Genomic DNA, 15,789 nt, shown 5'->3' on the forward strand with positions numbered 1-15,789 from the left:
AGGGTACAGTGAGGACACTAGCAGGAAAAGTTTTCTCTCCTCTTCAGGAAACCTAGGATCACGGATAATGTGTTAGCATTTGATACAATCTGTCAGACTTTTAGGACTTCAAGTAATGTGTTAAATCTTAAACACTTTTTGTTCTCCACGTAAAAGGCTCTCATGTCTCAGCAAGCCAGTCATGCCTCAGCAGGCCAATGAGGCTCACTATTATATTTGTATCAGCTTCTTTACCTCATCTTACAAAATATCCATACAACCCCATTAACCAGGCTATGTGCACACATCAGCGTGCACTGTTGGTGTGCATCACTATGTACTATGATGCATCCGATGAAGCGAGCTGAAAGCTCATGCTCAGATAAATCGGTTAGTCTCTAAGGTGCCACAAGTCCTCCTTTTCTTTTTACTATGTACCATGTCTCTGTAAATTGGATGCACTCTGTCTGTGTGCCTCAACAGAGAGGATAAGAGCCGTTAAAATACATCTGCCGGTTTATGAAAAGCTTTTATCGGACTCCCCAACTTCCCTTGCTCTGTCCGTGGGTTCCCAGCACTGGATGCGAACGCAAACGGTTAACGCTCTCCGAAGTATTTTTGCAGCCTGCCCCAGCCCCGTCCTGCGACTCCGCCGTGCTATTAATACAGCAGGCACATGCTCTGACATAGCGTTCTCCCGCAGGGCGCAGATAACTTTAATTTGCCCTTTAAACGTCCCGAGCGCTGGGCGGCCGCACCGCCCGCCCGGCCTCTGTGGCCAGCATGGCGGCTGTGCCCCTCTGCCCTCTGATGACTGGGGGGTTCCTGGCCAATGCGTGCGCCCCGCGGGGGACCCTCCTCTTATCGCGAGAAGCGGAGGGGATATAAGCAGGAGAGACGCTTCTCCGTCCGGAGCTGGGTGCGAGGGGCCGGCTGGGGAGGCAGCCGCCGCCAGCTGCTTGCGCGAGGGGGTTTGTCTGAGCGAGTTCCAACATGACTAACCAAGCGATCAGCTTCCTCAAGGACTTCCTGGCTGGCGGGGTTGCTGCTGCTATTTCTAAGACCGCTGTCGCTCCCATAGAAAGAGTTAAATTGCTGCTGCAGGTAAGGAGGGGAACGGTTTCCTTCAAGCCCCGGGCTACGGACTTTGTTTCTCGTTGGCGTGCATGCTCTCTGGGCGTTAAAAGCCCCCTGCAACGTTAAACGCTGCTCGCGACCGTGTGAGTGGAAATCTAGCAGCGGGTTGCCTCTTATCAGTGTCGGCTCGTGATTGTCTAGAGAGCAAATCTAAATGGGGGGCGTGCTGCGGGTCGGGGCACTGGGTGGTAATCCAGAAAAAGATGCCGTGTATTTATTTCTGGGCGCGTGCAAGGAGTTTTCCTTCCCTGTGGGGTAGGAGCGTGAAGTTTTGACTTGCAAGCGGTGCAGGAATCTTAGTGTCAGGTGGGCACGAGCTTGAAGTGCCTAAATATGGCAACTGGCTTCGGGAGCTCTGGTTACGCAACAGCAGCACCGCTTCTTTCTCCTGGCTCCGTTTATAGCCGGGATACATGGGGACACTGAGCGCTGGGGGAAACTGGCGTCAAATCGGGCTCAATTTGTGCCAGGGCTTGGAAGTTCATAGCCCCAGCAGCTCTGGGCTTGCCCACTCAGTTATGAAAACTTTAAAAAAAAATTGCCTGAGCTCTAGCACCTCTTTAATTACAAATTAAGCTTCAATGGTCATCACTGTTTTCAGGGGCTTGTTGGCCGGACGATAAGACCAGGGACCCAAACATGCTAAGAGTGCACTTACTATCTGACTTGCTAAGTGAAATGGAAATGTGAAACTCTAAAGCAAGGCTCTACACTTGTCTGAGACAAACGCACTTCTGTGCAATTGGATAAGCTTTCTGGAAGATGTCTTTCTGTTAAAGTTTCAGGATCCTCCTGCAAATGCCCAGCAGGTGTCTCCTCCTGTAGGCATTTTCCTTTTGACTTAATAATGCAATGGTCCTAAAGAAACTGGGTTAAGATTGAATAAAACAGGTACAGGCTATTATGTTGAATGGTAAGGTTATGAAAAAAAGGCTTCATGTAATCTTCCAGAGTAGATGAAAGATGCATGATAGATCTCATGATGAGAAGCAGGAATTTCTTAAGAACATAAGAACGGCCATACTGGGTCAGACCAATGGTCCATCTAGTCCAGTATCCTGTCTTCCAACAGTGGCCAATGCCAGATGCCTGAGAGGGAATTAACAGAACAGGGCAATTATTGAGTGATCCATCCCCTGTTGTCCACTCCCAACTTCTGGCAGTCAGAGGCCTAGGGACACCCAGAGCCTGGGGTTATGTCCCTAAACATCTTGGCTAATAGCCATTGATGGACACATCCCCCATGAACTTATCTAGTTCTTTTTTGAACCTAGTTATACTTGTTGGTACAGGAGAGTTGTGAAGGCCAAGAGTTCCACAGGTAGACACTGTTGTGTGTAGAGTTCTTCCTTAGGTTTTTTAAAAACCTGCTGCCTAGTCAATTTATTGGGTGACCCCTGGTACTGGTGATAAGTGAAGGGGTAAAGAACACTTCCTTGTTTGTTTTCTCCACACCATTTGTGATTTTTATAGACCTCTACCATATCCCCCCTTAGTCATCTCTTTGCCAAGCTGAACAGTCCCAGTCTCTTTAATTTCTGGTCATATGGAAGCTGTTCCATACCTCTAATTTTTGTGGCACTTCTCTGTACCTTTTGCAATTCTAATCTCCATCTTTTTTTGAGATGGACCAACCAGAACTGCGTGTGGTATTTAAGGTGTTGGTGTACCATGGGTTTATATAGTGGTATTATATTTACTGTCTTATTTTATTCCGTTTCTTCACTTTGACAAATTGGGGTTTGTCTGATACATTGTCCAAAGTAACTGTTGCGATCTCATCTCTGTGCCCTTCTCTTCCCCCCTTCTCTCTCAGGTCCAGCATGCCAGCCAACAGATCACAGCTGACAAGCAGTACAAGGGGATCATAGACTGCGTGGTGAGGATACCCAAGGAACAGGGCATCATTTCCTTCTGGAGAGGCAACCTGGCCAATGTCATACGTTACTTCCCCACCCAGGCCCTCAACTTTGCTTTCAAGGACAAGTACAAGCAGATCTTCTTGGGGGGAGTGGACAGGCACAAGCAGTTCTGGCGCTACTTCGCAGGGAACCTGGCCTCTGGAGGTGCTGCAGGAGCCACCTCTCTGTGCTTCGTTTACCCCCTTGATTTTGCCAGGACCAGGCTGGCTGCCGACGTTGGAAAAGGGCTGAGTGAGAGGCAGTTCACAGGGCTGGGCAACTGCATTGCCAAGATCTTCAAATCTGATGGCCTCAGAGGGCTCTACCAAGGATTCAATGTGTCAGTCCAGGGCATCATTATCTACAGAGCAGCCTATTTTGGGGTCTATGACACAGCCAAGGGTAAGTGGAGGAGGAGGGAGCTGTGATTACTGAGAGATAATCCAACAAATATAAGGATGGACTGCTTCTGTGCACCCTACCTTGGGCATTGGCTCTCAGGACTTAGCTAAACTGTAGCTTTGTTTAAATTTTATATAATGGATTATAAATATTACAGCACACTTTTGAAATTCCATCCTGTCTGTTTTGGTTGATTCCCTCACATCAGGCTTTTGTTTTTGCAAACTCAGAGCCTCTTAAAACTGAGTTTGTAATTTCATTCTCATTCCAGCATGGTCATTTTTGTGTGTAGTTTGTTGAATTGGGTTATAAGAAGTCTAAATCCTCATACTACTACTGTAGTGCAGTTCTGCAAGGAAGCTGTTATGGTCAAGGTTAAATGTTCTAAAAGCTAACTCTCTTGACTGACGTTTAAATGGCTGGACTGAATGAAGACTGATGATACTGAGCAAGATATAGCTGAAGGAATTGGCTGTGGGGAAAAGTCCCCTCGACTTACCATTGATCAGGATCTGTGAATGGGTGGAGTCTGGGGTAGGAATGATTCTCTTCCCCACCTCACCCCCCCAACTGACATTGTTGAATTACTCTTGACAGGTATGATGCCTGATCCCAAGAACGTGCACATCATAGTGAGTTGGATGATTGCCCAGTCAGTCACTGCTGTAGCGGGGCTGGTGTCCTACCCTTTTGACACTGTCCGACGTAGGATGATGATGCAGTCTGGCCGAAAGGGAGGTAAGAACAGGTCTTTGCCTGTAGTGGCCTAGCTGAAGAGATTATCTCCCCAGCAGGACATGGCCAAAATTTAGGGCATTATATATGCTACAGAAAATCTGACCTTTTTCTAATAAAATAACATTGGAATAAATGGGTCCTCACTATATCTGATTGGTCTTTCAGATTGTTGTGAAGCACTTTGATAGAGCTGCATTTTTTGTTGTTGTAAATGTATTTGTACTAATTTAAAATGTTCTTGGGAGCACACTTCTAATTGATGGAATTGCCTGTATGATTCAACAGTTTCTGATGTGTACCTTCTTGTCTCCACAGCTGATATTATGTACAAGGGCACAATTGATTGCTGGAAGAAGATAGCTAAAGATGAAGGAGCCAAAGCTTTCTTCAAAGGTGCCTGGTCCAATGTGTTGAGAGGCATGGGCGGTGCTTTTGTATTAGTATTGTATGATGAGATCAAGAAATTTGTCTAAAGTAAATAAAACTCTTCTGTTCAGTTGTGTAATATACTACTTGTGGTTTAATGGACAACAAAATATTTCCTAGGGAAATTGAGATGGCTGTCATGGGGTAAATCCAGTTCAGAGAAGGATGCATAATTGTTTAATGGTTGTCTATTGATTCATAGTTAAATTTTGACTGAAAAGTCCTCATATTTGTATTGGAACCTGTGCAGATATTTAATATATACGCTATCACTAATATACTTATTCCTATGACTAGAGTGCATTTCTTGATGATTTGGTGGCTTACATGCTAGCTATTAAAATAGAGTTCACCTTATTAGATTTTAAAAAAAAACAAGTCAAGATCAAGTACTTATTTGTATTAAAGTGAATGTCTCTAGCTACTCAAGCATCAGGGCATTCAAAACACATGGATGAAGAGCATGCCTGTCCTATGAGGCTGGACTTTTTAAAAATCTGATATTAAAGTGAAAAAAGCATGTTTACAGATAGATACTATCTGTAAGCACCAGGAAATATGTTTTCAATCACTGCTGTCTCCCTAAATTAGCCCTCCCTTAAAGTAGATGAGGTTCTCAATTCTTCCTAATATTCCAACAAATGTTGAGAGACTGAAATACTCTTCAAGATTAAGTGCCACATATATCTTTACAAAAAGCAAAATTGTCTGATCAATTATACTTAATGTTCAATTGAACTGAAACTGAAATTAAATCAGTGTTTTAATCATATTCAGTTACTTGTTTTCCTGTTCTGTTTACACTAATGTTTCATTCATGTACTCTGATTGTATTTTAGTACATGAGTACACTTCAGACAGTAATATCCACACCCACTATTAATAATAGTCAATGTAAAAAACCTGTTTTAGTATGAAGCATTGGTATGATTTTAACCCTAAAATACTGGACTAGTAATGCTGTAGTGATGATACTAGAGATAGTGACAATTTAAATAATTTGGTTCAGTAGTTTATAATTTTCCTGAAAATTTACCCTGAAATGCAATTCTCTCAGGATTATTCCCAACTAATTGTAACCCTTTTGCAGGGAAGGAGAGATGGAAGTGGTGGTGGACAAATCTATCTGGCAGTTTGAGTTAATCTTAGAATTTGTATGTGCTGAATTGAAACTGCAGATATGGTGTATAGATAATGCTCAATGAGAAATAAGCTGTGTTCTGCATTTGAAAGTAAGTGCCTGGGCAAGGACTAATAATTTAAGACTGTACATGTGTATATTCTAGTGACCTAAATGCACTGTCTGACAATGGCCATGTAGCAAGATGGGGGTTAGACTTTCAAGACAGGGGGACTTTTTTTTAATTGCCAAGTGAAGCAAAGACTGACATACTTGATTTGTACTTGTCATATCTTAAAATTGGGATGTTAAATACAATGTTCAATACGCCTTTGTAAAATTAAATGCAAAAAAGTCTGCTAGAACTTGCTATGCTGCAAAGGTATATAACATTGATATTTTTGTAGTAACGTGTGTGTGAGAGAATGGATTTGAGGTAGGTATGTTTGGTACAGAGCTAATTAATCTTGGGAAGCTGGGCATTTCCCTCTTAAATGTAAACAGTAAAGTAGGTCTCTCATTGTGTGACCTCGAATAAGTCACCTTACTTGTATGCCTCCATGAACCCTAATGAAAAATGGAAGAAAAGCATCTCAGTCAAAATCACCAACTGCATCTGTACTGAACTGTCCTGTATATTTACTCATCCAAAATTCCTGAACTGTTTGGTTAAGGGTTAATCCTTGACATTTAGTGTTTAAACTTTTGGACATTAGGTGTATTTTATGACCCATCACCCACAAGTTTTGGTCACACTGAAGGAGTTAGAAATCACTTTAGTCTATAAATAATATACATTCTGTAGAGAGCTAGTGCTATCAGCTATCATGCTCTTGGAACTAATACACCCAAGGCTTGTTATGCTTGTAACTGTACACTATAAGCTCAACAGATTTTGCTGTTTTTCTGCTGCAAAATAGAACTGTGATGCTGATGCGCATCTTTGATGTCCTAATTTCTGAAGACTCTCCCTTGATTTCAAAACAAACTGTCTTTGTCCCTTGATGAGATTTATTCTTAATTAGGAACTGGGCATTAAAACTTATTTCAAAGTTGCACTTCAGCTTTCTAAATTTATTTAAAATTCAAAATAAAACCTAGTTTTCAGTCTTGTTCCCAGAGGCCTATAGTGGAAAAAATTGAACCTGCACTTCACTATTGACATAACTCTCTGCTGCTGGCAACCACCATGGACCAAGGTTATACCTTGTAGATCCTGCCATCTCATGCTCATCCCACAAGTGGGTGATGCTTAGACCACCACCACTACTTTTCCCAAATCTTGCCTCTGGAGCTAAAAGGCTAGGGGGCAGAAAGAACAGAGGGATATCTGCACCCCACAAAGAGTAAAAATGTTGCAGCATCCACTTGAGCATCCAAACACCTCTCCCTACATCTTGTGTCCAGAGCAATAACAACCTGATCCACCCTAGCTGGTGTCCAATGAGGTGGCTTCCTCCTCTGCTCTAGTGTTTGCTAATTCCCCCCTCTACTGGAGACTGGCCACAGCCTCAGACAACTCTCTCTGCTTTGGTTACATGGGTCATATTTTCAAGCTTTTATTTTTGAAAGCTGAAAGTTAGAAATGAGGGCATTTTATTCAAAATGAAAGTTGAGATTCTGACATTCTCAAATAAGGCTGGAAGCAGAGACCAGATTTCATGTAATTTGCCTATTTTAAGTTGTCTGATGCTATAGTTTATAAGCAGCACTTGTTTCCCAAATCAGATAGGGCTTCAGTTTTTGAAGGAGAATATTAACAGGAAAGACTGAAGATACTGTCTGGAAAATATTCAGACTTCAAGCAGCAAATTTATAATTTTGGGAGGTGTTGAGAGTTCTGCATAGGCACCAAACAAAAAATGTTGTTTTGGCTGCTGTTAAATAAAAATGCACTGTGCATACAATTCAAGTTTCAGATGCTTTACACTCCTACAGAAAGTCTAAAATTATTACAATACTCATCTTTGTGCTATTTATAAACAAAATGGTAGTTTGAAGAGAAGCACATGGCTCAGCTACTTTACCTTTAATTCATAATTTGAGAACAAGACAACAGGAAATGTTTGTCAACTGTGTTCTTATATTATTAGAAGAAATAGGGAAAGAATCAGCTTTTGAGAGGAAAAAAACAGCCACCTTCTTCCAAAAGGAAAAGGGAAGATTTTCTGAGGAGATAAAGTGGAAGAGACTATCTAGTAAAGAGAAAAGGAATACTTGTGGCACCTTAGAGACTAACAAATTTATTTGAGCATAAGCTTTCGTGAGCTACAGCTCACTCTAGTAAAGAACAGTGAAAATGAGGTGAAAGTCTATAAATATCCCAAGGCAAGAGGATTTTCAACTAATGGCCCAGGACAACAGATGTCTGGGTCATAACTGAAAATTTCAAAGTTAAAAAAAAAAAATCCCTAACAATCTCAGAGAAGTCTAAGAAGAACATATGGTTTCCTTCATCAATGAATGAAGGGAAGTTATATGGAGAGGTACTACCAAGGAGGTAGCCATCAGGAGGGAAAAATTCCCTTTGGGATGAAAAGGGAATTACATTTAAACTGCCTGACAGACTTATTACCCAGGAGCTGTCAATAAACCTGGTTTTAAAAACAATCATCCATGAGTGAGAAAGAACCACAAAGCTCACCTTTGATGCACTTTTGCACCCCCCCCCATTTCACTAGCTAAACTGTGATAAACAGCCAATTTCTCTCAGTGTCCTTTACAATTGCTGGATAATAAACTAACATAAAATGCTCTAAGAAGCTTATGCAATGATGAACAGAATTTACAATAGGCGTGACATACAAAACTGACAAACTCCCCATACCAAATTAAATCTGAGCAGCTGGGATGATTAAAACTAAGCCCGTTTTGTTAGTTTCTTCAGAGAAAAGAATTGCTATAGGAACACTTAAAAGTGCATAGTGTAACCTTGATATTGTAGTTTATTTGTGTCTCATTCAAAAATAAAGACTTTAAATGGTGAATAATTTTAATCAGCACAGTTATACAAATAATTACAGCAGTACTATTCAAAGAACGTTACAGTCACAAAGAACAATAATTTCAATTATAGCTTTTTTCTATACTACTGTTTAAAGTTAAAAACTGTTTGAACATTGTCAAGCATATAAAAATTTAATCCACAAAAGTCAGCAGGTTCAGAGGTAAAGCTTCTTTAACCAATACAGTTGTCAAGTTATCAGAGAGGACAAAAGAAACTAGATGATCCTGTGTGCCAAATGTATCACAATATTAAATATTCAAAAACTTATGCCATTGTGCTAAACATGGAGGGAGAAAATGGATCTTACTTTTGTAGGTCTAGGTCGCAACACTATTTAACAAAACTTTTTCTTTATGTTTAATAGAAAGACCCCCCAATATTTCTGCCATAAGGGAGTCAGGACAACAAGCAGAAGTACAGTAGTAACTATGGCTAGCAGATCATAATTCATGCTCTTTATGAAAGAAAATCCTGCGGCCAGTGACCAAAACACCTGTTGCAGTTTAGATATGGAACTGAACTACATGACATATTGCCTCCCATTACCACTTCCATAATATCTTACATGTATTATGTAACTGGAAACTGGTGCTAAGGTTGGTCTGAAAACTACTAAAGAGATCTAGTATAAAACATAACATTAAAAATATAAGTTAAAATGCAAAACTTCAGATTTATCCTTGTATTCTACTTTGTCCTCTTTTCTAATCCTGGTTGATAGTATCTCTCAAAACTTGGATGTTATCTACTAAATTTGTTTCCCAAAGCTCCATGTCTGTTCCCACCAATGAGCCAGGGCAGAGAGCTGCAAGTAGTGCCACCACTAAAGGCAATGGCTATTAAGCCAGTTTGAGGAGTAGTTGAATTTTCTGTTTTTATTGGACCTCACATTAGAATTTCACTTCACATTGATTCTCCTATCCAACAAACATTTCCACCCAGTACAGCAGGTTCTCCCCCCCCCCCCATGTGTAGGTCCATAAGTCAGGAAAAGACATCATCTCTGACCCAGAATGAACACCATTTCTTTATTCAGCTAGAATGATCTGCAATAGTTGCAGAACAAGACACTTCCTGCATCCTCAACGTTTTAGCTCACTCACATGAAAGGAAGTGGTACTGCTGTGCAACCAGAATGACTTTGTTGCTGCTACAAGGTAGATTTCCTCCACTATTCTGTACAACAAATTCAGATATTTATATACCCTCTTCCTGCATCAGTAAGAAATAAAACATAGATCTACTTTTTATCAAAAACATTCCCATAAACTGTAATAAAAAGAAAACCCTTTGAGCCATGACCTAGAAGTTCTGAAGATGAAACAAGGATGAAAAATTAGGACCATTTACAAACTAAGCACATGCTTGAAAATTTATTGCAATTTAAAAAATTAAAATTAAAAATTTCAATTTTTACATCTTGGATCCAAAGTTCAGCAATTCCATCCTTCACAAGTGTGAACTTCATTTGTGCTTTGCAAATAAAAATAATTTGCAATTTCAATTTTCACCTCTCTTTTATAAATACATCCTCTTTCAGGAAACACTGATTAAATTGAAATTGTCCATTTAAAACCAATTTACAAGAAATTACACCACACTGCAGTGCACTTTAATCAGCAAACAATGATGACATTTTCTTGCACCAAGATAATCTACAAAAGCAATAGAAATACAAGTCTGGTGATCAAGTAAGAACTCTGGGCAAAGTAGAAATAATTTATAACCAAGCAGCACGAACATTAGTGGGCTTAGGTCTCCGTAATGCCCCACTAGATGCATCAGAAACTGGTCTCTCAGTCCTATGACTGACTGCACTGGATGCGCTAGATGCTCTTGACGCTCCTCCTATTAGAAAGTATAAGGAGAAAATATATATTAACAAATTATATTGTTATTTTGGATGCTTGGATAAGGTAGGAGGCCCTATTGCTTCCTTTCCCCCCCCATACCACCCAAAGAACTGTTGTCATGGTTGTTCTAGAGTTTGGGGGCCAATCCAGACCAATGAGGGGATGTGTCCCTGCCTGGTCTGTAAACCTGGGTGCCTCAAAAGGCTTTATTGCTGTAGCTCCAAACCTGGGCTGCTCACAATCAGCTTACTAGCATGCAGGTCACACCCTAAGTGTCTGTGTGCTATACAGCTCTGGTTCAGCAGCTCTGACCTCAGCAGCCTCTCTACAGACCTTGCCCCCCGGCTTCCACCAGACTTGGTTACAACAAACAAGAATATGATCCCAATATACTCCCAGTTCCAAATTTCCCCAAATTGCCCTTGCCTGGACAACTCAGAGAAATAATTAGATTCGTTGCTCTTGTAAAGAGACAAAACTACATCACATCTTATTAACATAACTAGGGCCAAATACACCCCTTCCTTTAAACACAGCACTGTGTTTATGGTAAAAATGAAATAAATTTATTAACAAAACATACATGGGATTTAGTGAGTTCAAGTAAAAGGAATGAAGATAGAAAGAGTTACAAGTAAAACAAAACACTTCTAACTGTCTAAAACTTAATCTGGCAAGATACAGGCTTTGTTCAAGATGGTTGCTCTCATCAGTCATTCTTTTCCCCACCCCTGGCTGACTTTCCCTCAGTCAGAACTTTCCATAAGAGTACAAGGTGCCGGCTTCCCTTGTCAGCTTCCCTTGTCGTCTTAGGTGAAAGATCTTTGCCGAAGCAGGTTGCTCACCTTCATTCAGTTCCCAGAGACTTCAACTCCTTGTTGGTTGAAGAACCCATCTTTCTTAGCTCACAAGAGCTATTCCCTTGTGTCTGTTTAGTGATGGATGCCAAAGATGGCTTCTGTCTTTGCTTATAACTTTCAAAATTCCATGACTATTTCAAGAGACAGGATAACCTCATGCGGTTCTTCCCTTCCTGAGGGCTTCCCATTCCCTTGTATGATTTCAATGAAAATGGATCTTCTATTGTTCCTGATTCCACCATGCTTAATTTACATAAGTAAATATAGCTGACATTTCCTCCTGTCTGGGCAGACTATACCGCCTAATATCAATGAGTACCCATAATTCCTTACACAGTGTTAATACATACATTTCACAATGATATTAATCACATGTGTAATTAGTTTTCAGAAAGACCTTGCTCTATACACTTTTATAATACAGTAATATTGTATGCAATCAGTTAGTTCAATTGCTTATCACTTGAGGTTCAGCCTCCCTCTCTCTTCATAGCTCAGATAAAGTTCCTCTTCCCTGCTGGGGCTGCGGCCATGCTGTCTCTTCCCCCACTTGTTAGCTTGATAGCTTTGTTTAGCTGGTATGCAAATGTGCCTCCATTGTGTTTGCCTGACAGCCAATCTGGAATAGACATGCTGACCCCCAACTACCTGTGAGCTTTGATGGTTGTTTATTGCACATGTAAATTGCAGTCTCACTGTCTCTGATCAACCCTTCTTCATTTGTATTCAAGACCTGGGCAGACCTGTTTACAATTCCCCTGAACTGCCTTGTTTAAACACACTTTAGTCAGAACTCCAGCAGTGTTGCCAACCCTCACCGCTGGAAAATCATAGGTCAGACCCCCACAAAAATCATGAGATTAAGGAAAACTCCTCATGATTTTTAAGCCAATGAAATGTGGGTTCTCTTTATTTTCCTTCTGGTTTCTGAGCCTTTGAAGTGCTCTCAGATCACACATCTGGCTGACAGCAGGAGCCCCAGCCACCCAGGTCTGACGGCAGAAGCATCTCCTTGCAGGAGTCCTGTGAGGAGCGGCTCCCGCTATTAGCCCTGGGGTGGGCTGACAGTGGGAGCTCCGGCCGCCCAGGGAGGGCTGGCAGCGATTCTGAAATAAAATTACTAAGGCTGATTCATGATCTTGGACTAGAACCCTCAAATGTCAGGGTTTTGTCCCCCTCCCCAGCAAACCTGACATTTGAGAGTTCTGTCGCAAGATCATGTGTCAGGCTTCATTTTACTTAGAAATCACATCTCTTGCAATTAATTTGTGAGAGTTGGCGTGTCTGATACCCATCCCATACGTACACCATAGAAGAGAATTAATGATCAGTAAGTTATTTGTTTTCAAATTATACCCCAACAAGCCATATTTTGAGCAAAGATGTGTGTGCAGGGTATGAATAAAGGGGTTCTCACTGTCATAAATGTCATTGCCATGTTTGCTGCAGACCCTCCCAATAAATTAAAAACAAACCTAAAATGGTTTGAGTAGTTTAGAAGTAGTCTGGACAAAGCATTCAAGAATACAGTAGAACCTCATAGTTACAAACACCTCAGGAATGGAGGTTATTTGAATTCTGAAATGTTCATAACTCTGAACAAAACATTATGGTTTCTCTTTCAAAAGTTTACAACGGACCATAGACTTAATACAGATTTGAAACTTCACTATGCAGAAGAAGAATGCTGCTTTCCCTTTTTTTTTTTAGTAGTTTATGTTTAATACAGTATTATACTGTATTTGCCTTTTTTTCGTCTCTGCTTCTGCCCGATTGTGTACTTCTGGTTCCAAATGAGGTCTGTGGTTGACTGGTCAGTTTGTAACTCCGGTGTCTGTAACTCTGAGGTTCTACTGAATGTTGTAGATAATCTTGCTGATGCAAAACTGTTTAACAAGAGGAGTTCTTAGAAATTAGATATGGTAAAGAGTAATCATACAAATAATTCATAGTTAATTTATTTTTACATATGAAGAAAACGATTTATTGTTCTTAAAGAAAACTACTGAAGGTTCTTCCATTGTAACAGGAGGGAGAAAAACGGCTCTGTGTGCAAAAATAAAATAGAATGCACACAAATGCCATACCAGGTCCACTTACTTGAAGAGCTCAGCTGGCTTAGAGCAGACTTTCCTCGTCTTGTGGATGGTGAAGAACTTAGATAACCCATATGGCGCTGATAGTCCATCAACTGTTCAGAACGCTTCATACCAGCTGTTGGTTTCACTGCTTCCAGTCTCTTTAGAAGAGCCTTAATTTAAAAAAGCCAGTTTTGGTTAAAGAAGCAATAAAGAAAATATGCACAAACAAACTAATTTATATTTGTATAAATCACAATAGCCCACAACTGAAGTGTGATCTATAACTCTACACTCAATACAGTTAATTACCAGTGAAGGGATTCAATGTTATTCCACCCTTGGGTCCATTTTTTCCCCCCTCACTCTTTTAGTTAAGCATATATTAAACTCAAATACTACATTTATTTTAAGTCCCTAAATTGTGTTTTGCACTGCACACTATATACAAAATGAGTGTCTGTATAGCCATTTAACTGTACTTTGTGTTTCTCAAAAACAAAATTAAATAAATCTATCATTACATGGGGGAGGTAAAAATAGTGTGATTGTTTCAGATTAGTTTTCCAGTGAGTGGCATAAGCAGTCATGGAATGTCAGCTATGTCAGTCTAAGTGCAATAAATCCATAAACATACTATAGTTTGCATATGGGAACCTGCATTGAAAGAGAGTGCAAGAGAGAAAGGACAAGTAGTTTTGGCTTAGATGTAGTATGTCATGTGTTTGTATCATGTGCCAGTCTGTTCATCATCAAATGGAAATACCTAGGTAAGCAAAAGTCAAAGGAAGGACTTTGGCTAGAAATAGCTCCTGCTTAAAGCCAGTTGCAAAACATGAAATGTTAAACTAGTCTCTAAATGTTAGATCCAACTTTGTACATATGGTTTTATCGCCATCTCCTACACAGCTGCATAATTTTTGACATGTGGCAGGAATTATAAATTGATCATTCACTAATCCTGAAACTTTAAATTGTAATTTCTCAAAATGTTTAATGAATCAGTCTATACAGGCAGGCTAATCTAATGAACTGATATTCTTCTGTTAAAAGACAAACATGCTATGAATTTACATTCCAATTACTGTATAAGGTCTTTGTACAATTTACATACCAGGAACATCACTGTAAACTTCAAGTATGCCTTATACTGCATAATGACTGTTTATCTACTGGATATGCCCACACTACTCAAGAGTTGAAGGAAACATATAGGTTTGGTTTTAACATACACATTTGATACATAAAAATGTAATCAAGCTGCGATGCACATGTTCAGAAAGGGATGGAGCTCCCATTACAGAAGCAAAAAAGCCAATAATTTTAAAACATGCCTCTTTCACAAGTAAGAAAGATGTTATTTTAAAAAAAAATTAAAATGAAGACAGATGAACATTATTGGAAATATTAAGCCTTATTTATTGAGAGATCAGATACAGATTTTAAAGTGGTAGTGGCAGGTTCTACCCTGCCATAAGGGACCCTCCTGTAAGAGATGAGAGGGTAGCCAGCCTTCATCTCTGTCCTTACTCTCTGCTGAGAATTTCATCAAGGGGCATTATCTGGTACCATTTGTAGCCAGGGTTTTGCAATCTGGACAGCAGCCTACTGCGTATGGAAATGAACCCACCCAAACATTTGAAATGGCAGTCCTGACCTACTGAATCAATGAAGAACTAACAGATTCCTTATATTTGATTACCAACAGTGTAAGCCTTCTAGCCCCTTACTAAACAGTTATTTCATACAGTCATTTTAAATTTACTTTTCTTTCAATTACTAATTTAAATCTCTGATTTTTAAAGTTAATATTTTCTTTAACACAATATCTTAAAATGTTCACTGAATAATGCTATTACCATTCTTACTTCTTCTGCACCCTTTAGTCTCTATGGCTCTAATCTCACACCATTCAAGTCAATGGGAGTTTTACCATTCACTGCAATAGTTGTAGGACCAAGCCCTATAAAATAAGCTTTTGTTGGTATAAGAGATATTTCACTGATTAGGATTCACTGAAAACAGGGGGCCACTAGATTCCCTTATATTTTAAAATACACCAACACCACTCCTTGCTCTTAAGAACTTGTATTGCAGCTATCATTGTTTTAGCCAAGATGGACTTTAGAAACAAAGCTAAATCAATTTAAAATAAAAAAAATTAGATCAGTGCTCAGCAAATCAAGGCACCACGTGGTTTCCCCCTCATCTCTGAAAAACAATGCTAATGTAGTATGTCTGTTACTATCCCAGCCAGTGCTAGCCCAAGAGACCTGAAAAGGTTATAA

At 40.0% G+C, this 15,789-nt stretch overlaps 2 protein-coding genes across 6 annotated transcripts in view; one reads left to right on the forward strand and one right to left on the reverse strand.

Annotated features, from left to right (window-relative positions):
* The first annotated feature begins 871 nt into the window (after nucleotides 1-871).
* SLC25A4 (solute carrier family 25 member 4) lies at nucleotides 872-4,664 on the forward strand. The gene is made up of 4 exons (XM_048847960.2): nucleotides 872-1,083; nucleotides 2,933-3,419; nucleotides 4,017-4,157; nucleotides 4,473-4,664. Exons 1-4 carry the CDS (start codon nucleotides 973-975, stop codon nucleotides 4,628-4,630), a joined length of 897 nt encoding a protein of 298 aa, XP_048703917.1. The 5' UTR covers nucleotides 872-972; the 3' UTR covers nucleotides 4,631-4,664.
* Nucleotides 4,665-8,677: 4,013 nt separating this feature from the next.
* Nucleotides 8,678-15,789, reverse strand: part of CFAP97 (cilia and flagella associated protein 97) — a 57,888-nt gene continuing 50,776 nt past the window's right edge. For all 5 annotated transcript variants that reach the window (XM_048847958.2, XM_048847956.2, XM_048847957.2 and 2 more), the window contains 2 exons: nucleotides 13,524-13,674; nucleotides 8,678-10,558 (listed from right to left, as the gene is read on the reverse strand). In XM_048847958.2, coding sequence (XP_048703915.1) covers nucleotides 10,431-10,558; nucleotides 13,524-13,674 — 279 coding nt within the window. In that variant the 3' untranslated portion in view covers nucleotides 8,678-10,430. The remainder of the gene's footprint in view (nucleotides 10,559-13,523; nucleotides 13,675-15,789) is intronic.

This window comes from Caretta caretta, chromosome 4 (genome assembly GCF_965140235.1).
Source record: "Caretta caretta isolate rCarCar2 chromosome 4, rCarCar1.hap1, whole genome shotgun sequence".
Lineage (NCBI taxonomy): Eukaryota > Metazoa > Chordata > Testudines > Cheloniidae > Caretta > Caretta caretta.